Source organism: Aptenodytes patagonicus, chromosome 24 (genome assembly GCF_965638725.1).
Source record: "Aptenodytes patagonicus chromosome 24, bAptPat1.pri.cur, whole genome shotgun sequence".
Classification (NCBI taxonomy): Eukaryota; Metazoa; Chordata; class Aves; order Sphenisciformes; family Spheniscidae; genus Aptenodytes; species Aptenodytes patagonicus.
Window position 1 is genome coordinate 1737102 of NC_134972.1, and position 26910 is coordinate 1764011.

The 26910-nt window shown below is 45.9% G+C and overlaps 2 protein-coding genes and 1 long non-coding RNA gene across 7 annotated transcripts in view; 2 read left to right on the top strand and 1 right to left on the bottom strand.

Moving 5' to 3' along the window:
• Positions 1-3799: 3799 nt before the first annotated feature.
• NEFL (neurofilament light chain) lies at positions 3800-8501 on the top strand. Its single transcript, XM_076358985.1, has 4 exons — positions 3800-4874; positions 5432-5556; positions 6513-6832; positions 7915-8501. The coding sequence occupies exons 1-4, from the start codon at positions 3822-3824 to the stop codon at positions 8091-8093; spliced, it is 1677 nt and encodes a 558-aa protein (XP_076215100.1). The 5' UTR covers positions 3800-3821; the 3' UTR covers positions 8094-8501.
• Positions 8502-14222: 5721 nt separating this feature from the next.
• Positions 14223-19034, bottom strand: NEFM (neurofilament medium chain). The gene is made up of 3 exons (XM_076358992.1): positions 17901-19034; positions 17443-17567; positions 14223-16190 (listed from the first exon to the last, which is right to left on the bottom strand). The coding sequence occupies exons 1-3, from the start codon at positions 18960-18962 to the stop codon at positions 14813-14815; spliced, it is 2565 nt and encodes an 854-aa protein (XP_076215107.1). The 5' UTR covers positions 18963-19034; the 3' UTR covers positions 14223-14812.
• A 633-nt stretch (positions 19035-19667) lies between these two features.
• The window catches only part of LOC143170522 (uncharacterized), a 40330-nt gene continuing 33087 nt past the window's right edge, over positions 19668-26910 (top strand). For 4 of the 5 annotated variants that reach the window (XR_012997061.1, XR_012997060.1, XR_012997057.1 and 1 more), the window contains exon 1: positions 19668-19737. This is a non-coding gene — a long non-coding RNA (uncharacterized LOC143170522). The remainder of the gene's footprint in view (positions 19738-26910) is intronic. The other variant, XR_012997059.1, reaches the window with a different exon arrangement.

Consider the following 26910-nt stretch of genomic DNA (forward strand, 5'->3'; position numbering starts at 1 on the left):
TTTTTCAGTTTTTGCAACACACCTCTCTGTGGTAAGATCAATAAACAGACCTATAGGGACAGCTCGGCCATAGGCATGCTTTACTGCATTCCCATAGCACTAAATACTGGCACAAAGCATTAACTGCTACCATGGACCTGTTCCAGCTCTCCCCTTTCTCCTTCAGAACTGTTCTGATCAATCTTATCAATAAAAAAATCAATCAATCCATAAAACACGGTGCCACTAAATGCCAATATGTTGATTTTTGAATTTGCAGTAAATTTATTAACAATTACAGAACACTGGGAAAGGAAATAGCTTAATCATACTTTACTATGTACAGCATCTCTCAGCTGCCTGTTTTGTGAGTATAGGTACCATGCATAGATCAGCTCTTACCATCTTACGTATTGTATAAAAAATATGATGGACAACACATCAGAGCTATGTCACATTTTCAATAGTGGGAGTGCCTGATTCCCCACTCTCTCAGAGCTGTGCCTTTATAGAGTAGAAACAATAAAACCAACCCAAACAAGTACAAACAATGCTTTTGCTTTTCTGACTTACAACTGCTCAATTTCTGTGCAAGTTCAAACTAAGCAGGTACAGCTCTTTTTATGCTTCTGAAATAAGACCAGGAGCAGACAATGAAGACTTCATTCTGCCATCCACCTCAACCCCAAACATACCTGTTATACTTTCTGCTGGGGAGACTATTCTGTGATTAAAAAAAAAAAAAAAAAAAAAAAAAAAAGGCAAACCCCACTAGGCTTCAATGCCCAAGTGTTTCACAGCGTAGGGGAGTTTCCACTGACTCTGGTTGCATTCTAGTAACTTCTTGGTGCTCAGTGAGGCCCTAGCACAGGGCTTAGGCCTAAATTCTTCCTTGAGGAAATGCCATTCCTAGACTGAGTACATGTTAATTACATAGTATGTAGCAGAGGAAAATGTACAAACAGGAATGTATTGTCATGGAGTTGCTTGCTTTTGCTTATGCAGCAGTAGTATGTGACTGCATAGCTGCCATTTTATCATGTCATTACTGTTACTTCTGCATCACTCATCATGATAATTTGCATTATTTAGGTAACCAACCTAGGGGAGGTCTTCAAGGGGTGAACCTGGCCTTGGGATTCTTGTACCGAAAGTTTGTTAGACGAAATCATGAGACTCACACCTAACTAAAACAGCACGAGAGCAGCTTTAGCTTCAGGAGATGGAAAGGGACATAATGCTAAGCTGCTGGGTGACTCAGCTTATCTCTGGCGACTGCCTGCCTGCTTTTTTCAACGTGGTCTTAAAACAAAGATGAGACAAATGGCACAGACCATTTCATTCTAGTTGGAAGCCAGTCTTTATCCTGTTCCTCTGTTCACTACTACTTCAATGATTTTTCTAACAATAATATATCAAGGGGCTAGATTATACTCTGCATTATGGCAAAAAGCAACACAAGGGAGACAAAGAAAATAGGGAAAATAGGAATAGCACTACCCTGTACCTGGAAATACAAGTTTCCAAAGTAGGATGCCTTCAGTAGTAGCTTTCTTTTAACAAAGCTTCATCCTTACCTCTGAGTCACACTGAAACTCAACACTGCAGGGCTGTCTGCAGACACACTTTCCCATCTTCCTGGCACACGCTGCTGGCAGGGAGGAAGGGGTTTTCCACTCATTTTCCATCTCTAAAAAAATATGAGAAAGAATATTAACAGCCTACAATTACAAAGCTTATTTTCCTCAGATATGGAGTTATTTTTAGAAGCTGAGGTATATTCATTTATTAATACATGGCATAATAAATGATACCATTAATAATTAAATCTTACACTCAATTGAATGTAGAGGAGATTAGCATAAACCCATTGGCATGAAATAAGGTATGCCAGTTTGCATTAATTGAATATCCCAGAACAATTTGCATTTAGAAGTTCACTGAATCTCTGACCAAGCCCACTGTGAATCTTTCCATCTGCTATAACGTCTATATTGCTCATTTCTTTCCTGGGTGCTCTGCAAGCTACACAAACTACCTCTTTTGGGCAGAAGTCAAAACCAATCTCTGTTAAAACTAAAATGTATTAGCACATAAAACTATACCTGTGCTACTGTACTTTGCATATTCAGTGTCTGAATAATGGATAGCTGCTCTAACATGCATTAATACAATTGCTACTGAAATTTAAATCACAAATTTTGAATAACATTTTGAGCAGAAGCCTCACTTGCAGTGCTTGTAAATCGAGAGCAATTCCATTGATCTTCATGGGGACACTTTAGATTTGCAAAATAAAACCTCTCATCAGCTCTACTGCGATATAGTGATGCATACACCTTCACTAGCTCTTAGTACAGTTCATGCCATCTAGTATGAGCTCAGATGAAAAGAGACTGCAGCTCGGTACCTCTGATAGGCCATTGCCCTTCACAGCTTAATATCCCTCATATTCAAGTACCCTGAAACCTATGGAAATGATACCACAAAACAGGTAATGTTCTGTTTCAGATGACTAGAAGATAGTAGGAAACATGATTAAACCAACCCTGCTCTACCTTTAGTAGATGACTGGTTTTAAGCAAATGTATCTTTGTGCCAGAAATACTTAAGTACCTTATGCAATTAGTGACAGGCATACAGATTAATTTATGTGTATTACTAAGTCTTTCCCCTTTCTTTAGGAAGCAACTAAGCATTTTTGTGGTATCTCTCTTAATAAATGTCCCCCAACCCGCGCCTACATTTATTCCTTCCTCAAGAAAACTTTGAAGAGTTTGTTTTGTAATGTATTTGCCCTTCTGACTCAGAGACAAATTATCATTGCCTTTTTGAGCATCCAATGAAGTCTGTGCTCAATATATTCCTAGCTTACTTCTGATAAATCTCTACTACGTAAATAGTGGGCTTTTTAATCAACCAGTGGCTAATGTGGGTCAGAGGTAGCTGCAATGCAGCTGCCCAGCTTTAGTCTCTGTATTAGCCAGATTACACGAGAATACTCAGTCCCTATGGTCCAAGTCTCAGACAGACTCGCCTCTAGACAATCGCAAGGAACAGAGGAGGTAAAGCTAGATAACTAGATATTAATGTATTCTGCTAGGACTGCAAACCATGCCCCGTAGTTGTTTCTTCATTCATTTAATTACCTGGTTATTAAGAACCACTTGTAACAAAGGACATGGTGAGGACAGCAGGAGCTCGAAGAGCACACACACCCTGTGAAAACTGCAAACTGAAGGAAAAAACATACTATTTATACATGCGGTTTGGGGGTTTTGAGGTGCAGTGAGGGCTGCGTGCACCCCAGCCTCACTGAGGCACTGGGCCTCCCAAAGACCCCAGCCACAATATGGGGTTTGCAACAACCTCCCCAGGGTTTCTGCCAGGGCAGCTTGTGGGGGAGCGGAGGATGAGGCAAGAGGGGTGTTACGCACAACCCTGGCAGGTGGGGGGGGGGGGGGGCAGCAGCTAAGGCCTGAGGGAGGCCTGAGGTGAGGTGGGGCCCAGGTAGGCCCGAAGGGGGCCCGAGGCAGAGCCCAGTCGGGCCCGAAGGGGGCCCGAGGAGAGGGCGACGTGAGGCGGGTCCGAGACGGGCCCGACGGGGCCATGTCAGAGCAAGCTAACAGGCAGCACTAACCAGCCCGGCCGCAGCCCCCCGAGCCCACGGCGAGGTGCGCAGCTACGCTCGGCGCGGCGCGGGCCGTACCTCAGCGCGGCGGCGCTCCTCCCCGGCCCGGCCCGGCCCCGCCCGGCGGCTGCTCCTGCCCGCCCTCCCCGCCGATAAATAGGGGCGGTCGGGCGGCGCCAGTTCGCAGAGCAGCCGCTGGCCCCCCGCAACGATGAGCTCGTACGGCTACGACCCGTTCTTCCCCTCCTACAAGCGGCGGTACGCCGAGAGCCCGCGGCTCCATGTCTCGGCGATGCGCAGCAGCGGCGGCTACAGCTCGGCGCGCTCGGCGTACTCCAGCCTGTCGGCGCCCGTCTCCTCCGTGTCGGTGCGGCGCAGTTATGCCACCTCCAGCGCCTCAGGCTCCCTCCTGCACTCGGTGGACAGCCTCGACCTGAGCCAGGTAGCGGCCATCAGTAACGACCTCAAGTCCATCCGCAGCCAGGAGCGGGCGCAGCTGCAGGACCTCAACGACCGCTTCGCCTGCTTCATCGAGCGGGTGCACGAGCTGGAGCAGCAGAACAAGGTGCTGGAGGCCGAGCTGCTGGTGCTGCGGCAGAAGCACGCCGAGCCCTCCCGCTTCCGCGCCCTCTACGAGCAGGAGATCCGCGAGCTGCGCCTGGCCGCCGAGGAGGCGACGAGCGAGAAGCAGGCGCTGCAGGGCGAGCGGGAGAGCCTGGAGGAGACGCTGCGCGGGCTGCAGGCGCGCTACGAGGAGGAGGTGCTGAGCCGGGAGGACGCGGAGGCGCGGCTGCTGGAGGTGCGGAAGGGCGCGGACGAGGCGGCGCTGGCGCGGGCGGAGCTGGAGAAGCGGGTGGACAGCCTGCTGGACGAGCTGGCCTTCCTCAAGAAGGTGCATGAGGAGGAGCTGGCGGAGCTGCAGGCGCAGATCCAGTACGCGCACCTCTCCGTGGAGATGGACGTGTCGGCTAAGCCCGACCTCTCCGCCGCCCTGCGCGACATCCGCGCTCAGTACGAGAAGCTGGCGGCTCGCAACATGCAAAACGCCGAGGAGTGGTTCCGCAGCCGCTTCACCGTCCTCAGCGAGAGCGCCGCCAAGAACACCGACGCCGTCCGCGCCGCCAAGGACGAGGTCTCGGAGAGCCGCCGCCTGCTCAAGGCCAAGACGCTGGAGATCGAGGCCACCCGCGGCATGAACGAGGCGCTGGAGAAGCAGCTGCAGGAGCTGGAAGAGAAGCAGAGCGCCGACATCTCCGCCCTGCAGGTGAGGGGGTCGGGGTCTGCAGGAGGAGGTTGTCGGGGGCGTCCTGGAAACGGGGGCATCGCTTCTAGCTCACGCTGTAGCTATATTGCATATCTAAACTGTAAGGCTTCATAAAACCATAATGCGGAATGCCACAGAGCTATAATGTGTGATATATCGCTTACCTATACACCGGTAAAGCCTTAACTAGATCACTATAAAAAAAAAAGATAGCCTTAAGCTAAAACTAGAAAAAGCATGTAGAGGCTAAAACCAAAATGAAGCGATACACAAATTTCATGCACACTTTAGTCCTTGGATAGCAGAAAATTGGGCTCTTAACATTAAATAGGGATGGAATAATAGCGGTAGATGTAGGGGTGGGAAAATCCTGCCAGGGAAGGTGGGATTTGGTAAATGCTGCCTTTTTAGCTGAGGGTGGAGTTGGAGCTGTTCATTTTCTCTGTCTGCTAGAGCAAGATTAAGTTAATAGGATTGGAGAAATTCCTTGCAAGGTGTTATTGCTAGACATGGGAGAATTAAGAATTTTACGCTGTCAATACCGTTCCTTCCAACAGGATACTATTAACAAATTGGAGAATGAGCTGAGAACCACGAAGAGTGAAATGGCTCGGTACTTGAAGGAATATCAAGATCTGCTCAATGTGAAAATGGCCCTGGACATCGAAATTGCAGCATATAGGTATGATGGAGGGAATGTTTTAGTAAGTCAGAATGCAAATCGGATTCCTGTTCTCTCTTCAAGAGAATTCATTTTACTTACCATTCCTCCAGCAGAAACTTTCATAGGTAGATGTCAGAGTTTAATCAGGTCTTCTCCATTGTCTTGCTATTGGAAGGAGCAATGCTTTTGAGTGCTTTAAATATTTGCTGAAAGCAAAACCTTCAGTGTAGCAAACTTCAGTGAGTATAATAGTATGTATGTATATGCATATAGAACTCTCAGCTCGGCAATATGTGATCTCAGTTCTCCATCTTTACAGATAAAAATACCTGTACTGTACTTAGAGTGAAGAGATTTTGTACCAATGGAACTTCTTAATACAGATGGCTATATTCTCAAAATTGGAAATCCCTTACATGCTTTTAAGAACGGGCTTTATTTCTAACTCACAGAAGCAATCTCCTGCAAAGCAAATATTTTACGGCAGAATTGCTGCTAGATAGCTGTTTAATGTCCCAGATACTGTTAGAAACTGCAAATGCCAAAACAGTTTCTGTGAATGCCACAAGGGGGAATATTGAGAAAGTAGCTATAAACCTTGTCTAATAGCTAAACATAACATCAAATTGTTACATCTGCATTGTTCTCTGCAACCCTACAGGCTACCAAAATACACCTCTAACTTCACCTGCTATAGGAACCTGATCCTAGAGGTTTATTCCCCATTATTTCTTCTAACAAGGAAAAGTATTAATTCACCAGTAATGCACACCTCTGAAACTTTTAAAGTATTCCAAGAAGATAGGGTAGCGTTGCCACGTAGTTACTCATTATGGGCTAGTTTTTGCACTCAGAAGTATGCAGTCTCTAGGGCTTGTGCTGCTGAAAGCACAATAACATCTTAGTCCATAGCTGAATCTGCTGAGTACTGCTGCAGCATAACTAAGTCGTTTCTGTTTGCTTTTTTCTGCTAGGAAACTGCTGGAAGGTGAAGAGACCCGACTCAGTTTCACTAGTGTTGGAAGCATCACCAGTGGCTACACCCAGACTGCCCCGACTTTTGGCAGGTCTGCCTACAGTGGTCTCCAGTCCAGCTCCTACTTGATGACAGCCCGTTCTTTCCCCACGTACTACTCCAGTCATGTCCAGGAAGAGCAGATTGAAATAGAGGAAACAATTGAGGCTGCTAAAGCGGGAGAAGCCAAGGCAGCCCCTGCAGAAGAAGGTGAGGAGGAAGAGAAAGAAGAAGGTGAGGAAGAAGCGGGAGGTGAAGAGGCTGAAGAAGAGGAGGAAGGTACTTACGGTTACTTTCAAATCCCTCTCTTTCGTGCTTCACCCTGCTTATATGGGGTAAACCCCAGAAATCCTGATGACTAAGTCTAATGATTAGACCTCTCTCATTGTCTGCTCACATGAGCAAAGGATCGTGGGATTAAGCACACAGCACTTAAGCAGGAAAGCCTTAATATTGAATGGAAGATAAGGTAAACGTTCAATATCAGGCAGATTATAGGACTGATGATACTCCATTGGAAATCGCTGGGTGTGTTTTCCATTCAAGTTTCCAAAAACACAAATAATACTTTAAGTGTGTAATGTTATATTCATATGGCAGCAAACAGTACTTGGCTATTACAGACATTCTCAAAAAGAAGGAACAAGGACATTCTGAGCTAAATACTAATTCCCAGAGAGTAGCTCGTGATAATAGGAACATCAGCTGATGTTTGTGGATGTAACTGTTGGGTTCAGTGGATAGCTGTATCTGTTGCCTGAGGTCTAGGTAGTTTTCTTGTTCAATCAAAGTATATGCCACTTCCTTGCTGCCCCACAACTTATTTACCAAACTCGCATTTTAAAGACAATGTAAAAGGAATGTTATCCAGAGTTGCTTTTCCCAACTTCAGTTGCACAGCTCTGAAGGATTTAACCTAAACATACCTGAAATGCATTGGTTACCATTGAACTATTCTAGGAGTTTATTAGTGTAAAGATTAATTATAATGAAATTATAGCTAAAGAGCCAATCGGAGAGCAATGGCAAGATTCCTTTTTGAACTCAAGTCTTCAGATAAGGCTTAAAGCAATGAGTCCACAGTCAATTAGTATTTTTCAAGGCCATGATTTTGAAAAGACCTATAAAGTGTTTCACTCCCTCTGAAATCTAGGATAAGTGGGTTGTGTAGTGTTGTTGGTCTCCCTTGCAAGTCCTAGAGAAATGTCCCTGCTTTCATGCAACATCAGTTGCCAGCCTTGTCACGTTTATCTGGCTGCCATCCAAATGTGTGGGGTTGAAGGATGCAGGTATGCTGGCTCCTGTTAAATTGGGATTAGAACAGTACATAGATGTGAAATATTTCTTTTTGTCTTTCAAAGGTGCTAAGGAAGAATCTGAAGAAGCCAAAGAGGGCGAGGAAGAGGAAGGAGAAGGGGAAGAAACAGCAGCTGAAGAAGGGGAGGAGTCTCAGGAAACTGCTGAGGAAACTGGTGAGGAGGAGAAGGAAGAGAAAGAAGCAGCAGGAAAGGAAGAGAGTGAAGTGAAAAAGAAGGCTTGATTTTTTTAGGCAGTCTAGCTTTCTCATCAGGTCAACAGAATAAACAATGATTGACTGAGCTAAAATTGCAGTCTCACATATTTAATTCAGTGACTACTGAGGTTTAAAGTTAATGATCTATGATGTTTCTCTCTGTGCAGAGTATCAGTATGCTTGCAGAGCACCCACTGGCTTGCTCCCTGAATGCTGCATGGTCTACACGTATGAATTCAGGGGTTATGTCTTTCTTGGGTGATTCAGAACCTTAAAATTTAAAATGGGGGGAAAAAAATAAGTCATGGGAATGAAAGTTATCTTTAACTTGCATTTAAAATAATTATGGAAACCTTGGGTGGGTAAAATAATGGAGGCTTCATTAAGTATGTGCAATAAAGCTAGTCAATAAAGTTACAGAAATGCTTACACAGATTCTTTGTATGTGTCGTGTCACTAATGCACTTAAAAGGTTGATAAAGTGGTGTATCACACTCATCTTTCAAGCCTGTGTAACAGGATATGGGATACTGGTTTCTGTCTCTAGCTGGTACGCTTGGGGGGCTAATAGGTGGACAAAGAATTTCTTGATGGGGCTGTAAAATTTCACGTGGAAATCTTACAATGGTAAAAATACACTGGAGTCTGCATGTGCTCTTAGCTTTGTGATGGGTCTCACTGGGCTGTTGTATGCACACAAGAACAAGCTCCCTTTTGCCTTCCGAAAAAAGGAGGAGTTTTAACAAACCAATACAAAAGCAAAATGCAAACATGGCTGTTAAATGTTGGTAGGAAGTTGTTCAATGTCTGACAGTTCAGCAATGAAAGAGAAGAATGACTGCTGATATGGGTGAGGCTTGGAGCAATGCCTGTATACTTTTAAAAAAAAAAAAAAAAAAGCTGGGGTGAGGTGTTAGAGGGAAGGACAACGTGTGGGGAGTTCTCTCTGCTACTTGAAAGAGCTGCCTGTCCAGGGTACTATCTTAAGTCAATCCACTGTGGACTGAAGAGGCTCATTTTCTACTGAGAATTTGTCAGGGCCATTTAAAGTTTTGAGTATGAGCCAAAGAAAGGTCCAGTCTGTGGTAAGGCACAAAATAGGAACAGATCAAAGAGCAGCAAAGCCTGACAATTCTGAAAGCCGTATCCTTTGCATATGATGCATAAAATTAAACCTTGTGCTAAGGGCAAGTACTAGACTAATGCTGCAAATTAAACCATTTTAAATAAACTAAGCCCATGGAAACCCACATTAAAACAGGCATTATGTGGCTGCCCTAAAACTTCTCACAATCACTTACAGCTAGATGGATTTTTTGCGTAGGACTTGGGGGTAACTTTTAATTTTTACACTGAATTCATGGTATCAGTTGATGTGCATTGGTTCTCCTCGATGGCTATGTTCAGAGAGAAAGGAAGTGTCTTTTTATACAAACTTTAGGGGCGTTCCAAAAGCATCTCCCTTCTCAGTGTTGAAAGAGTTATAAAGAAGATGATGGATGAGGTAAGCACTTAAAATCATTCTTTCCTTACACGTTCCCAGGAAAAACAGCAGGAGAAAGAGAAAGCAGCTTTGGTAAAACCGCTCAGGAAACAGAGTTTGTACTCATACGTAGTAATTCCAGTAACTCCTGTTCAGGGAGTCCGAGTATCGTTTCTAAATGCACTTTTTTTTTTTCCTCTACTTTTTTGTATTTTTTGATGCTTTCGAGAACTAGAAGGCAAACACACAAATTCCTTTTCCCTTTCTTCAGCAAGATCTCTTCTTACAAGTCTTTCTTTTCATGTTTCCCTTCTGCTTTTAATGGAGATTTTTCTACATGCAGACTTACTCTTACAAAGCAGATTTTGTTTTCTGTCTCCAGGAAAGTGGCGGTGAGCAGTGGGGGCTGCTTGCAGTACCACGGGCCAGAGACTCGACCACGCTGTTTTGCTCAGCGCTTTTAAAAGCTATTGATGGGATTGCAGGAGACCCGCTCCTTTTGGTATGCGATACCCTAGTTCAAACACAGCAGAATATTGAGCCTAAGAGAAGGTACTTGGAAAGTCACCTAAGTGCCCTGTCAGAAAATGCTTAGCACGGCACTTCGGTTGGGAGAGAGTTTCTGCTCCTACACAGCAAAAAACATGTTATGCACCAGATTAGAAACTATCATCACAGCCATTAAAGCCAAACCACTGTTAAATAGGCTGGCGTATATTAAAACCACTGCCCCCATCCTGCCTTTCTGCAAGCACTCTGAGCTCCTTTTAACTTTGCAATTACCTGATTTTGCTTCCTCTTTCATGTCTTTCTTGCAGATAAACTCCTTCTTTGTCCAGTCCTTTGTATCCTTTTCACTTCTGGGAAGCAATACAGCTTGCAGCTCTCCAAAGTGTTGCAACCAGGCTGCTAGGGACGCTCTCAAACCAGCACATTTAGAGATATACCAGCAAACACATTTCTCCTTGCAGTGTATCTCAGCCCGATCCCCACTCCTTATGTTGTTTTTAATGTATTGCAGCTAGAGGAGAAATTTCACGACTCTGCAGGAAATGTGTGAGTCACAGCCGTGGCAATGAGCTGCAGAGAGTGACAAGCTGCAGTGACCGTCCAGCTTGGTTTGTCACCCCGAGTCCTGCCTTGCTGCTAAGGTAAACTGCTGGGAGGGAGGACAGAAGCGTATGTTTGCGTGCTGAGATGCTCTCAGGGCTGTGGGGATCCTACTGGCAGCATTTGTTTTACCTTTGAAAATCCCAGAGCTCGCTTTGACGCAATGCAGTAAAAGCAGGCAGAGGGAGACACGATAGAAACTTTAACCCAAGTTGCAGCGGCAAGTAAAGCCACGAGTCTGTCCCTGAATTTTCTCTTGCTGTTGGGGCAGATTGGGTCTGGATAAGGCTGAGATCTCATCACAGGGAAAGACAAATAGAAGGAGATCCTGAATGCTTTTCTTGAGATAGACATACACACACACTCCCCTTCCACTCGGCAAGAGGAAAAGTTGTACAGATACAATACCCAGATTCTAGGAATTTACCTTCCAGTAACTAAATAATTGACAATTCATCATTTGCTGCCTTCCTAGATTAGTTAACGGTAGTTTAATCCTGAACAGAGAAGGAAGAAAGCCCACGTGTGAATGGGAAAAGCACAGACCCTGGTGCTCGGAGAAAATTCTAGTGCCTGACTCAGCTCCCTGGCAAATGCAACCTCTTTGTGTTTTGTAACACTTCCCAGTTTGTTTCCACCTGGAATTTAGTTCTGGGATGCTGAAAATCTCTTAATCACAGCTCCTCCACCAGCCGGTACAGTAAAAATATCCTGTTTTAGAGCCCTCCAGCTCCTGAAGTCGCAGGGGCCTTGGTGGTCCGCCTTAAATAAGATGTGTAAATCTTCACAGTAACTTCCTTTAATTATTGTTTTTTCCCTTCGTGGAGTCTTTCGTATTGATCAATGAACTTCTGTGTCTGAAAGTAATTAATCCCTTCACTGGTTATGTACAGTCTGAAGAAGTAATTGGTGCAGAACAGGCAAATAATATACTATTTATGCATCTCTGCCCTGAAATTATGCTATCTTTTGAAACTGTTTGATTGCAGATGTCAGTAGACAAAACCTCTTGGCAACATTAAATATTAATCGGTTCTTATCGTTTTATAAATATTTAGAAATGTGTTAACCAGTTGCTTATTTCTCTTAGGATTTGACAGAAACATTTGCAGTAGGAAATAGACTAAATCACAAATTTGTGTGTTAGAGCAGAGAAAAAAATGCAGTTCTGGGTACTAATTAAAGGCTGAAATATGTTTTGGGTGGAAAAGGAGGGGAAATGAGGATATTTTGAAATACACCATGCCAGTGGGTAGCCCAGGAGTTTGCCTCGCACGCAGGCTGTGCAGCGACTTCCCAAAACCACTCAGGAAGGTCGATGTACCCTGGGCGGAGGTGTTGATACAGCCCCCTTGTACAAGAAACTGCAATCCTGGTTGCACTGCCAATGTGCAAGCAGAATCAAAACACCACAAATAATAATCTCTAGGTCCTTGTACCTGTATCCTACCAGAACTGCAAAGAAAGCGTAACTTGAAAAATAGCAAGCCAGTTTGGGATCCCACCTGCACCTGTGGGAGCCCACGTTAACAACGTGTTCTTGAGTCTCTGTCCTGGTTTCAGCAGGGTTAGAGTTAATCTCCCGCTGACATTGAAATTTAGTTCACTGTACAAGGTGACCCCTCTTCGTCTTGATGCTGAAGATGCCTTTCTATGCTGAGGGGTGGTAGCCCACTGACTTTGCAGTTTGTGACATTTTAGCAGATTCTAGAACTTATTTGGAAGCACGTAAACAGAAAGTTTTATGTTAAATATTGGTCTCTGGTTTAGTTTTTATTTTTTTTACTGGTGGTGGTCTCTTGAAAATTTTGATTAGACCCAAGAGAAAGATAGCTTCAATGCTCACAAACCATTGGGCACATCGATATTTCAACAGAACTTGGTGCAAACACTTACTGACAATAGGTGAGTGTGACTGGGCTACTTAACTTCTTACTCATAAAGGTATAGTTATTTTTGTGTCACATACACAGGTAACCTTCACAAATAAGCTCGCTACAGAGAATCTGCCATTTAATTTGCTAACGCTGCTGTAATTAAATGTCACTCAACCAGCAAGCTGTTGAGCACAGATTTCCATTATTGATATCAGCAGGAGAAACATTCATTACTTTGCTACACAAAGACATTCAGATTTATTTGAAAGGCTTATCGGCTGTGGACTTTTTACAATTTCTCCAGTGAAGAACATGCAGAACCCCTTCAATTAAAAACTACTTGATCTTCAATTATTGATAGGGGGAATGAATTGTGAGGCATATGCAAATCATAGATTTTGATCAGACCCTCAATTAGTCAACAGATTTCAGGACAGTCCATGTACTGAACCCAGGCTTAAAAAGTATTTGCATTTCTTTGCTAGTTATGGGAGGTAAGGCAGTAGCAGTGTTCTTCATTTTCATTTTGAAATGTGATAGAAATAAACACAGTATTAATTCCTTAATAAGACATATTAGTTCCCCAAATTGGAGTTGGAGCCCTCCTCTTTTTCCCTTTGTTTCATTTGCCTCCATTTATTTTCCATCTAGGGGGATTTTAGGGAGCCCTTTAATTGGCTTTCTTCTTAATAAAGCCAACCTGGAAGTGGCAGTAGACATAGGCCAATGCTTAGGAGACCTTTCTATTGGAAATTTTAAAATGCTTTAATTTGGTTTTATCTGTCAGTCATGCCAGGTATAATCTGAGCCCTACCCAGCCTCAGTTCAGATTCTGGAAGGGTCTCATTTCTACAGCTATTTTCAAATGGACAAATATGTAAAAAATGAGTTGGGAATATTTTTGATACACGATACCAGTGTCATCTCTGGGACAGTTTCCTTTTTCCAGGAATTTATTTGCTCTTGATTTTGGAATTTTGTGTTTAGAGGCAGATTGCACCTGTTGATCATTTGAGACAGAGAATTGATAAGGATGTTCCCATGTAATTAAGGCAGGAGGGGAAAAAAAAATAATCAGAAGCTACCCCATTTTGATGAACACATGGCATCTTGGTTGAGATTACTTAATGGGTCTTTGCACACTTAAGTGACAAACTAGTGTCATAGAAGATACCATGACCAGTTGTGGTTCACAGACAGGCTATCTTCACAGGAAAATCAAGGAACGATCTGGAAATGGCCACATCTTTAAGGCTCTCCTTATGTGTTGAGACTAGCATGCAGGGAGGAAAATTACACTTGCAGCAGAGTTTAACACTTAGTACAAGCAGGATTGCTCAGATAAGTGATGCTAGCAGCACATGGCTTAAGAGACCATCCCATTGCTAGCAAATGCAATTGGAACCCCTCTAAGCACCTAAAGGCCAGGCAGCAGAATTCAATAGATTCCTCTTTACTCTAGAAAGCATGGGATAGGGCTCTTAAGTGTTTGTTTAAGCTAGCTCAAGTATTTGTGTTGTGTTACAGGAAATTTGTTCATCATATCCAATACAAACTCATTTTCTAAATGAGGACACTAAGGAAAAACTCAAGCAACTTTTCAACCCATGCAACTGTGTTCCTGTTCAGGACAGAGCATCAAACTTCAGGGAAACATTTGAGTTGGAAAAAAAGTCACCAGACAAGTCATGTTTTCACTATTGACCTTTATTGAGCAAGAACTGCTGTGACTGTTTTACATCAAACAACAAAAGGTTGCGTACTGTGCATGTCAACTAGGTTCTCCCATGAGCAAAAGTCCACCCTAATTGCACCAGTGAGGTAAACATAATTATTTATAAGTAGCTTTTTTTTTTAAGGCTAGGAGAGTTCTGGTTCTCATGAATATTCTAGTACTGTTTTCTGTTTGGTTTTGGCTCAGTTGGTTCTTTGCATAATACATCTTAAGTCATTCCTCAGATATGTCCCTCCAACAGCTCAGGAAATTCAAAAGCTTCCTTTGCACATTTCGTCTCATGCATTATTATTAGTATTTTTTTTTTTTTTTTTTTAGATCCCCAAGCTCTGTGGAGGGAGTACATCTTGAGCCTGCATGCATTCCCCCCCCCTCCCCTATATTGCACAAAAAAGTAAAATACTGTGTGTCTGGAGCCTCCATGAGAGAACCCGTTCTGCTTTGAAGCCGTCACTCACATGCATTTTGCAGCTGTCATATGGCTTAACCTTTTGCACCAACCCAAGCTCTTTAATTTATTTTAATTTAGCTATGATTTATTTTATTCGGTCTCTTTAATCTCTTTTACTACGGCATGTGAAGTAACTTTCTCCACTTTCTTGGTGGACACTAATTTCTCCTCAAAGCTTTCTTCATGTTCCTCTACCTTCTGAGTAACTGTCACCGACTTCGTGATATACGTGGTTGTACTGTCCCCACCTTCACCAGTGATTTTCTCTGCTTTTTTGGTTACTACAATTTTCTCACCCTTCTCATCAATTGGGCTTACATCTAGGCCATTGGTGACAACTCCCTTGTCTTCCTCCTCAACCTCCTTCTCTTTGGATTCTGCCTCTTGCTTTTTCTCCTCCACCTCACCATTCACTGCAATGTCTTCTTTCCTGGACTCCTTCTCTACCTCTGCACTAATTTTTGTTACCTTTGTGACAGTGATGGTCTCCTCCACCACAGCCTTTTCATCTTTGACCGGGGAGGCCGGCTTTTCTGGAGAATGGGGCTTCTCCGGGGTCGCCGGCTTTTCTGGAGAACGGGGCTTCTCCGGGGTCGCCGGCTTTTCTGGAGAACGGGGCTTCTCCGGGGTCGCCGGCTTTTCTGGAGAACGGGGCTTCTCCGGGGTCGCCGTTTTCTCTGGGGTTGCAGGCTTTTCTGGCGTCACAGGCTTCTCTGGGGTTGCTGCCTTGTCTGGAGAGGTTACCTTTGGTGTTGCTGGCTTCTCCGGAGATGCTGCTTTCTCTTCCTCCTTGGCTGGTTTCTCACCACCTTTTTCCACCTTCTGTTCTTTTCCTGCTTCTGCAGCTGTTTCTTTCTGGACAGCCTTGGCCGGCTCCGTTACAGGGGATTTAGGGGGAGATTTAGGGGGTGACTTCGAAGGAGGTGTTTTGACCTTCTCTACCTTTGCTGCTACCTCTTCAGCTTTGCCCTTGGCCTCAGCTTCTTCCCCCTCTTCCTCAGCCTCCTCCCCTTCTTCCTTTTCCTCTATTTCTTCTTTTTCAGAACCTCCTTCTTCTGCTGCGTCAGATTTTGCAGCTTCTTCCTCCTCTGCTTCCTCTTCCTCCTTCTCTTCTTCCTCAGGTGCAGCTGCTTGTTCTGCAGCAGCCTTCTCAGAAACAATTTCTTCCTCTACAGCAGCTTCTTCTGCTTTTTCTTCCTCCTGTTCTTCTTGCTGGGCCTTGGCTGCCATTTCTTCTGCAATAGCTGCTAGGGCATCTTCCATTTCAGACTTTTCATCCTCTACCTTTGTCTCTTCAATGATTTCTTCTACAAACTTGTGCTGGACCTTCAGCTTTGGTGGTTCAATTTTTGTTTTCTGAATTTTAGTGGATGCTATTGTGACAGATGGTTGCCTGTGTGTGAATATGGGTCCAGTAATGCTTCCAGAGAAGGCACTGAATCTTGTCTCTTCACCCTCCAGTAGCTTCCTAAGGGAATCAGGAGGAGGGAAAAAAATGAGCATAGAAACCCAATGTAAGGGACAGCTATTAGAATATTTCCCTGTCAGCAGGATGAAACCAGTTTGTATGTGGAATATGCTAGAGCTGATCAGCATAATCCATCTCTCTCAGCCCCAGTTCGGCTTTCCTTGAATCAGCTCTTTTGCAAAATTCATATTCAGCAAACAGCTTTTAGCTTGGTTTGCAAGTGGCAAGTGTAACACCTTCAGCTGCTCAGTTGAAATTCATCCTTAATGTCAGAGACTTCATTATGGCAGAACAATTAACTTCACAGGATGCATTATGACTTAGGCAAACTGAGAATTTGACACAGCCAACAGACCCAAATCAAATATTGTGGCTGAGACATTCAAAGCCAATTAGAGCATATGTCCTAGTTCAATAGTTTGGGCATCCACCTTTCTTGTGCTGCTATGAAAACTGAAGAGACTTTTGTTCAGCCAACTTTGGCAGCAAACAGCTATAGACCCCTAGGGTATCTGTGTGTTTGTCTGAACAACCTCAGGAATTTAAGCAGATCTGGAGATGGGTTTTTTGTTTTTACTTTTCTTATATTCAAATGCATGTTTTTCCTCTAAGCCTGTGACCCAGAAAAATCAGCAGTTCTCTGATGAGAGTTGTAAAGTGATGCAAAGGAGACTAAAAAAAACCTGCCAGGTGATGGCAATAGCAAGCAGTGTTCCTGCTCCAGATTAGAGTGGTTGCCTTTAAAGGAAAGTTGGGCAAGAAAAGCAAAAGTGTTTGTGACAAGCAGATTAGCACTCCCTGCTTGAAACCATGATCAAGCAAGTGCACTGTCTCTCAAGCGATAAAAGGGAATTCAAGTGACAAGCACCGCTTGCTTGGCATATGCAAAGCAAAGTAAACAGGAATTAAAAATAAACTTGCCTTTTACTGCATCTTCTGCTTTTGTAAACAAGGGCAGAATGCGGCACCAGGGTGCTTCTGCACTGAGTCATGCTATCCTGTGCCCACTGAGCTCACTGGGAGCTTTGCCACTGATTACCAGAGAGCTGGTCCCTAATGTACTCCGGGTTCTTACTGCAAACGCTCCATGGTCTGTGTAGATTTTGAAACGGTTGTAATGATTTAGTCAAGCACTAATTTTACTTGTGTTCACTGCATGCAGGTATTTCTTATCTGTGGTAGAGCTGCCCAAGCCAGCAACATCTGCAGTGCTATTAGTATTCCAGACATGTCCGCAATGATCCCACTGTACCTGTATGCAGCAATTTCAATATCCAGGGCCATCTTGACATTGAGGAGGTCCTGGTATTCCCTCAAGTGACGTGCCATTTCCCACTTCGTTCCTCTCAGCTCGTTTTCCAGCTGATGAATCGTGTCCTGCAACAGAGACGCAGAAAACCTCTGTGACACAGACACACGCTGCACGCAGAGACAGAGCAGAAAAAGTTCTCAAAAGGGACTTTCAGAAACTCTTTGCCCTGGGAGGCAGTGCCAGGATCCAAGCGGGACCCTCCCGGCTCCCACCGCCCTCCCCAACATCTCTTCCCCCCCCAACCCACCCCGCCCTTGGGGGCCCAGCCCCGCAGCCAGCGCCTCCGGCCCCCCCCCCCCTGCGCGCACCCCGGCATCCCTCGCTGCGGAGCTGATACCCGGGCACCGCCCCCGCCCCCCCGCCCGGGCTCGGCGCGGCCCGGGACGCCTCCCCGCTACCTGGTAGGTGCTGAGGTCGTTGTTGTGGCGCTCCTCGATGTCGCTGAGCTGCCGCTCCAGCGACTCCTTGGTGCCGCGCACCGACTCCAGCTCGATGCTCTTGGACTGCAGCTGCCGGCGGTACTCGGCGATCTCCTCCTTGGCGGAGCGGATGGCCTCCTTGTTCTGCTCGGCCGCCTCCGTCAGCTTGGCGTAGCGGCACTTGAACCACTCCTCGGCCTGGTGCATGTTGTGGTCGGACTGGCACTCCAGCTGGGCGCGGATCTCCTTCAGCGCCGTGGTGAGGTCGGTCTTCAGGTAGTCCTTCCTCTCCACGGTGGCGTGGGACGCCTGGAGCTGCGCCAGCAGCTCGGCCACCTCCTCCTCGTGGTTGCCCCGCAGGAAGGCCACCTCGTCCTGCAGCGACTGCACCTTCTTGTCCAGCTCCGCCCGCATCAGCGAGGCCTCCTCCATCTCCTTGCGCAGGGCGCGGATGGTGGCCTCCGTCTCGTCGCGCAGCCGCGCCTCATCCTCGAAGCGCTCCCGCAGGCGCTGGATGTCCTCCTCGATGTGCTCCGAGTCCAGCTGGATCTGCGCCTTCTCGTGGCTCACCTGCTCCAGGGCGCCGCGCAGCTCCCGCAGCTCCTGCTCGTAGGCGTCGCTCAGCTGCGCCCGCCCGGCGTGTTTCTGCCGCAGCGCCGCCAGCTCCGCCTCGATCTCCTTGTTCTGCTGCTCCAGGTAGTGCACCTTCTCGATGTAGCCGGCGAAGCGGTCGTTCAGCCCCTGCAGCTGCTCCTTCTCGTTGGAGCGGCTCAGCTTCAGCTCCGCCGCGCCGTTCAGCAGCGAGGACTGGCTGACGTCCAGGCTCTCGGCGGAGCTCAGCACCGTGGAGCCGTAGGCGGCCCGCGACGCCCCCAGGTTGGGGCGCTTGTAGGCGGAGGAGACGGTGCTGCCCGAGCCCCGCGACCACGACTGCGAGCGGAAGCCGCTGGACGGGGAGGCGCTGGCGCGGCTGTAGGTGGCCCGGGTCTCGGTCACCCGGCGGTACGAGGGGTTGCCCAGGGACTCCATGGTGTAGCTCATGGCGGGGCACTCGGGGGCGACGGGCGACGGTGCTCCGGCCGCCGCCGCCCCTTATATAGCCCCGCCGGGCGGCAGCGGGGCGGCCCCGCACACGTGTGCGGGGGGCGGCCTCCCCCCGGCCCTGCCCCGGCCCCGCCTCCCCTGCTCCGCCTCCCGTCCTCGCCTCCCCCGCCCCTGCCCCTTGCCCCGGCTCCCCCTTCCCTTCCCCTCCCCTTCCCCGCTCCCCCTTCCCGGCCCTCCAGCCCCCGATGCCCCCCCGATGCCCCTTCCCCATCCCCCCTTCCCCATTCCCCCTTCCCCTTGCTTACCCCGCTCCCTTCCCCCTCTTCCCCCTTGTCCCTTGCCACTGCTCCTCCTTCCCCTTTTCCCATCCCCTTCTCCCTTGCCCCGCTCCCCCCATTCCCTTCTCTCTCCCCCCTGCTCCCCCTTTCCCCTGCTCCTTCCCTCTTGCCCCTGCTCCCTTCTCCCCCCTTCCCTAGGCCATCACCCTCTTCCTTCTCTTTCTTTCCTTTCTCTTCTTTCTTTTCTTTTTCTTTCTTTTCTTTCTTTTCTTTCTTTTCTTTCTTTTCTTTCTTTTCTTTCTTTTCTTTCTCTTATTTCCTTTCTTCCTTTTCTTTCTTTTGCTTCCTTTTCTTTCTTTTCTTTCTTTTCTTTCTTTTCTCACCCCCCCCCCCCCCCCCTCCCCGCCCCGCAGCAGCCATGGCGGAGCGGAGCGCGGTGCCGGCACCGGGCCGCTGCCGGGGGCGGCGGAGCAGCGCCCGGCGGAGCCCGCAGGGTAGGGCCCGGGGCCGGGGCCGGGGCCGGGGCCGGGGCCGGGGCCGGGGCTGGGGCCGGGGCCGGGGCTGGGGCTGGGGCCGGGGTGGCACCGGCGGCTGCAGCACCACGGGCAGCTCCCGCCGGGCGCGGGGAGCGGGGCGCGCCGGAGGCCGCCCTGCACCGGGCAGTCCCGGGGCGGGCGGGGGTGAGCAGGGGGCAGAGGGGTCCCAAGATGCAGCCCCCGCATCCCCCCTTCCCCAGGCGGGGTCTGACACTTGAAGGTCAAAAGCGGGCGGAGAAGGGAGGCTGGGTGGGTTCGCCGGGTTGCTTTGCGGCAAGGAGAGCTCCCTGCAAAGGCTTCGCCTCCGTTTGGGGTGGAGGACGGGCGCGGGCAGGGGGATCTGCAGGAGGAGGCTGGATGCAGCCGTTGCAGTGCTAGAGCAGCCGGGCGGTGAACAAGAGTTTGAAAGACCCCCCTGGCATCCAAAATGCTTGATCTTGATACTTCTTCCCCCCCCCGTCTTCCTCTCTTTTCCTCCCACCCTCACATTTTAATCTAACGCTTGGTGCATTGCTTAGAAATAAATTCTCCTTCTTTGAAACCTTGTTAAAAATGATGTTTACATGGTACGATATACTTTGTATGGGTTGCATTACAGCGACTAGCTGACATCCAGACTCTGAACTCCTCTCGGATGGGTTACGGCTACATAGGCAATTGATTAGTAAGCTGCAAAGAAAAAAAAACCTGCTGGTGCTAGAAAAAGCACTGCTACAGCTCCCATTGCAAAGCGAAGGAACGCTGAGGGGGGCGATTTTAACTCCTCATTCAGAAAGGTGCTGAAAGTGTGTGTCTGCCTGTGTTCAGCAGTCTGCGAATTTTTAAGTAGGTGATCTTGTTAACGGGCAAAATCCTTCTCAAAGATCGCCTTCTTGCCTTTAACCTGGGACATACACGGTTCCTGGGTTTGCTGCTGCTGTGTCTTCACTGTGGAGAGCCAGGGAAGTCTGAGGGACAGGGTTAAACTTTGCAAACCACATGGAACATCGTACCTCTGCTGGCTCATTAATATGATGCTGTCATAGGACTGCAGCACTGCAGTCAGCGGAGAAGTCAGAATTATCCGAGGTATCTGCTGAACTGTATTTGCAAACATAGGCGGTCAGATCCGCTGTTTAACCTCTCCAGAGTTTTAGATGATAAACGTAGAGAAAAGGTTTTCTTATAATTGAAGCAATCACAGGTTCTAAATCTGTTCCATTAATTTTGCTGAAAGTTTTCTCTGTAGGCAGAAAGCATCCCTTTGGATTTAATTGGAAGGCAAAACAAGATTACTGTCTATTATGGCATTGCATTTGGTTTCCTTTTAGGGAAAAAGATATGTTACGGTCTGGCTTATAACTGCTTTCTTCCCTGTTAAGTAAAGACTGGGAGGGAGGAACAGATCATGGTTTTATACATACGGAAAACTTACTGTAAAAGAAAACATATGGTTAACAGAAGTGCTTGGGAGTTTTCATTATGCTTTTAATCTTCAGAAAACAAGCGAATGGTGTTGAACAGCGAGTAAGGAGGGGCACACCGAACTTTGTAATAGAACCCCCTTTCCTTAAATACCTTGATGCATGGATTGTTTTAAATCCATTTACCCAGTATGCAAAATAAATTGTTGCTTTATAATCAAGCAGTGATAGCATCTGACTTATTTATTTAATACTGAAATTCAAGCAATGCAAACTTTTATAGAATACAATAATTTTCATAATGCATATCGATTACCTTAAAAATCAGGATATTTAGATGAGAAAAAGTTTGCATTCACAGAGGCATTTACAAGCGCGTACAGAAATCTTTCTGAAATAAAATACATCATTTTAATTTAAAACACATTCTTGCAATGTTCGTTTCTCATCTATAATCAGATGCAGGTGGACAATACTCCTGCTACGTTATCCTGAAGGTGATCTGAAGGTTAGAATGAGTCAGGGAAATCAGTCTAAAAGGTTGCCTTATTTCTGATGAGCACCTAATCCCTTTTTTCTTTCTCTCAATACCCACTTTGGAGATTTTGAAATGCAGACTAATATTTCTGCTTATAGGGAACTTTTTGCCTCAAAGTTTAACAAACAAGCGTCGCTACTTTGGAGCAAACAGCAACCTGATGTCTCAGGCTTTGAAGCAGAAGGGAAGGAAGAGGCACTCCCACAGAATCGAAAAGCAGCGGCATTGATTTTAATCTTGATTATACACTATTGACAAACCTGCATTAAAGAAATACTGTAGGAGGATGAGACTGAATTCTGCAGCTTCCTTAAAAAAAAAAAAAAAGGAAAGAAAATACAGAAGGTGGAGTTGCACAGCAGCCTGACTGCTTCCAGATAAAGGAGTTTAAAATATATCCGATGATAATGAATTAACTTGAATATCTTTTAAGAAATTATAGAATCGGATGAGTAGAAGAAAAGGGGGTTCTGGGTGGGTTTTTTTATGTTACATAGGGACAGTAGAATGAAGACAACTGGACAGATAATATAATGCAGTTGGTTGGAACTATTAAAAAAAATATTTATAAGCTTAAAGGGGGTTTCTCTTGGTAAGTGGCTGCCTGGTTTTAATATAAGCCTGATTTAAGCTTAAGCTTAAGCAATTTAAGCCTGAATAGGTCTTAGAGATATCCATGCAAGGAGGGCAAACACTAACATCAGAAGGAATTTTGTCAGAGTGAAAAGAGAGTAAGGAAATCAGAATTTGGTCCGCTTTTTATGTTCCACACCACAGAGTAATGTAGATTGGTGTGACTCTCCAAGCCAAGATAGTTACACTGATTTATGTCAGCTGAAGACCTTGACGTCCTAGAACCTTATCTGGGCACCATAAACTTATAATAAATAATGGCCCAGATAATCAGCTGGTGTAAACTGGTCTCATTCCAGCAGAGCCAAGAGAGCAAGGACGGACATTTCAGTCCAGCTGAGGATGTCCTAATATTTACATAGCGACAGCTATGGAAGGAAACATTTAGATTTATGCACTAAGGGCCTAGTCCTGTACGATGTTGGATGCTTCTTGAGCATCCAACTTGAGCTTCCTTCTCCTAAGGAAGCCATGAAGTGAGCAGCACGCACAGAAGGAGTGCACAGCACGCTGCAGGATTGGGCCATCGCGTGAAGGAGCAGGGCTAGTGTCCAGCTTCATGGGAAGCTGAACTTCTAAAAGGATTTACTTTTTTTGTTCCTTTTTTGTAATCTGTTCAGGATCTTGAGATTTGAAACATCAGATTCTGTGGGGGGTCTAATGATGGGTTATCATGATCATTCACAAATTATCTTCAGCATCGTTTGGGGACACAGCTGGTACAATGAAGGAAAGGGGATGTAGCGGAGGGGAGGGGACTGAACCGTGGGCATTTCACCTCCGTCTGTCTCAGACTTGCTGGGAGCGGTGGCGAGGCCGGGCAGCCCGACTAATGCAGCTACGCCAGCTTTTTTGATAGCATGCCACAGCATAAAATACAAAGGTCCTAGTGGGGAACGCTTGTGCTTTCAAAAATTTATATGTTCATTTTCTTTCTGTTCTAAACTGGACTTTCTCAAGACAGAACTGTAACACAACAACATCTTCCTAACACGTCCCACTTCTCATCATTCCCATTCAGCCAGTGGTCATATTGCAGGACCTTAAATCAAACATGTCCAGACACTTGCATTACTTTCTTCATGCAGAAATGCTTTGTGTTGCATTTGAGGATAATAAATTTCTGAAAGCACAGTCCTAAAGCAGCATTTGCGTTCAGTTTACCAGTGAATGAAAATTTCTTGCAAATTCCTACAGCTCACCCCCGAGCTCATTGCTGCGATTCGCTTTCCCCGATTTATTTGCTGCAAGATAAATGTACAGACCTGTTTCCTTCAATGTCAATACCAAGAATTTGACAGCTACAAGCATACTTCAGTCATTTACTAACTTCAAAAAGCTAAACATTTACCATACCGCCTACATTTTTCAGTGATGTTTTCCTTGCATTTTTAAAACGCTGCATTGCACACTGATTTTATAACGTCTGTAATGCAATGTTCTCTTTCATGGCCACCTCCTGCCTTGTTTCAAAGGGCCAATTCTTTAGCTTGTGTGAATTCACAAAGGACCAGCAATGCTGAATTACTCCAGTGAAGGACTTAGCCTAGAGTCTTATGATTAATAATAGAGAGAGATTCAGGAAAAGTTTCAGATCCTGCTATAAATTACTGCAGCTTTCTCTGGCATTATATGGGATAATGGTATTCACTTGGGTAAGAAGGAAAGGGACATTTTGTGCCTCCATCTCCATGACAGCTATTCATGTCTCTGATTTTCCACAAATATATTCAAGCAACATATTGAGTCCTTGGCCAGCAAAAGCCCTGTCCACGCTACTTGAACTGGATGTTGAACTCAGTTCCACTGCTTCTTTAAACTGCTCTTTGACCAATTAACTATAGATGTGTGATGAACTTGCTATGTGAAAAGCAGACTCAGCACACAAACGAACTGTGACCCTTCTTAATGACAACATTTCTGAAGCAATGGCCATGTACATTAGACAGATATTGGAAATTTGGTTCCTACCAGAGAATTGCTTTGTAGATTCCCATACCCGAGAAGCCAAAACCTGACAAAGCAGAAATAAAACTGCCTAGAGCAGCTTTTTTTAGGCAGAAAGAGTTTGGAGGTGAAGGTTAATGAAATAGAGTCAGAAGCAAACTTGCACCTACTCAAGAAAAGGAATGAGCTTAGATGAAGACGCTGAGCCTCAGTTTCCTTTCTGGTACCATTCTTTTATATCATCAGTTGAACAGAGGTGCACCTCTGATGCTATAGCCCTGTTACAATCCCAGAGTGATGTAAATGGGTTTGGGTGCAGTATTGGAGTTAGATCCTCTGCCCGCGTATCAGCAAATAATGAAAAAACATAGCAGCTATAAGACCGCTCTAAGGGCTCCAATCACAATGACGCTCAGTGCCTTTCTGTTAATGTCACTGTCTTTCAACCATAGTAGCACCATTTCATCACAGCCAGCTTTAGCCAAATACCTCAGTAGAATTAACTCACGTGCCGACCGGGAGGAGTGGATCCAGGTGCGGCATAAACGAGTGTGGAGAGTGTCCCGATGCTTCAGATGGCGGTTCAGGCCCAGTGGATACCCAACACTGCCTTTGATGAGACTGAAAGTACTGATTTATCCCTGGACTGAAAAAAGGGTTCATCGCAGAGAAAGATCTGCAGAGTTTACATGGTTTAAAACTAGTTTCAGTGGGTTGTTGCAAATGAATTTGTCAGAGAGAACTGGAGTTGATGGGGGGGTACACAATGGGTCAGTCAAGGTACTACTGTACATTTAGACTGGGCTTGGAATAGCGTCGGGTCTGGAAGTCACAACTGAGGTCCATTAGCTTAAATTGCCTTGCCTGTTTGGTTAAAACTCAAATCAGAATTTCTTGATCCCATGCCGAACTACATACTGAATTTCACATGTGACAACTTTTAAAAGCTGTAACTCTAGCAGGAACCGTACGTGCTGAGGAAACGCAGTCTGCAGCAACCTGTCGTCTGTGGTCATAACTAAACTGTAGGATTAGCAGGATGGCAGAGGAGTGAGAGGGGATCACATACTGATGTTCTCTAACCAATGGTTAGGAAATGGTTGATTTCAGGTTTTCTGGTCTCTCTTGGATAATTTGTCTGTATTCAAGGTATTAAATCACCCAGTTCTGCCTTTTGTAGAACTGGCAGATTCAGGCACACAATGGACCAGGCACTGCAAAGGATCAGCTCTGAGCCACAGCCCAGGCGAAGAAAAACTCAGATTTAATTGGCTTAGATGAAAAGCAAAGGAAGTAACATGGCTTTGTTCCCTTGATGCTTCTGTGCTCTGCTTGGTTTTATGGCTCACTGGTCATTTTTCCTGCGTGTATTGTCTGACGTTTCAAACTGAACTACCCTGAAAGTTGCCATCCAGAAAATAGCACAGGTCAGGATAGCAATCTTCTAGTGATAAAGTGATCAAAAATAGCTCTTCCTCCCTCATTTTGAGAGGCTTTTTCCTAGCCCTCCTTTTCTAAAAATATAACTTTGAAAAGTGGCCACAATGCTTCCTTTTATGACCACTTTTCCTGGAGTCGTACATACCATATGACAACGCTGCCATAGGGCAAAACTATTTCTAGAGTGCTCCTTCCAAGGAAAAATGGAGAAAAATTACTGCAGGCTGGAAATCAGAGAAAGTTAGCCACGGCAACGGCTAACTTTGACATCGGTTATCACAACACATACGTCACGCTAGCAGTTAGAGGCATTATTGGGACAGAAGTCCCATTTCTCAGTACAGTGGCAGCACGTGGACGGGGGAAGGCTTGCCAAGAAGCCCTGCCTGCTGTTTTAACCGCAGGGTTGATGTGCAAACCACACCCATGTTTAGGATCAGTTTTTAAAATACCTCCTTTCTGGTCTAGCTTGCTCAGAATATCCTGGGCCGGACACATAACCTGAAACTCAGTGGATTTTAACACAGCAAAACTGCCGATCGTGTAAATGGGCTGAGAGCTCTGTGTAACATCGAGGCTCGGAGGTGGGGAGCTCTTGGGTGAATTGAAAGCAAATCTAAATCAGTGCTGCTCCACTAATTTCAGAGGGATACCGACATTTGCTTTAGTTGGGAATAAACCCTATAATCGATGAGGATTTATGCTTACAAACGCCTGGACCTAACTCTGCAGGCAGTTACTAGGCGCTATATGGCAGCTGTTACGGATCTGTTTGTGGGCTTGGCTCCTCCATACGCATTTGTGTTTACCTCCTCTGTTCACTGTCACTCTGCTTTTCCACTCAGCTTTACTTTAGTACTTATTACCCACAAAGCGACAGCTGCATCCTGCTTCTTCCCTGTGACAATTGACTTTTCTTTCGTTTATTGACTTGTTTTTAACTGAGGCAAAAAGTGCACTTAAATATGGATGATTCTTATTTCTAAAATAAAAGGCCTGATACAAGGAAACATGTTCTCCCTGCTAGTCTAATTGGTATCTAGGTTAATTGCTCTCATGCTGGATGTTTAATTGATTTGCGTAAAGAAAGCCAGTGAAAGGCTGCAGCTCAGTGACGGCTCTACATAACTGCAATGACTCCTTCTTCTTCTTCTTTTTAATTAGTGCTAA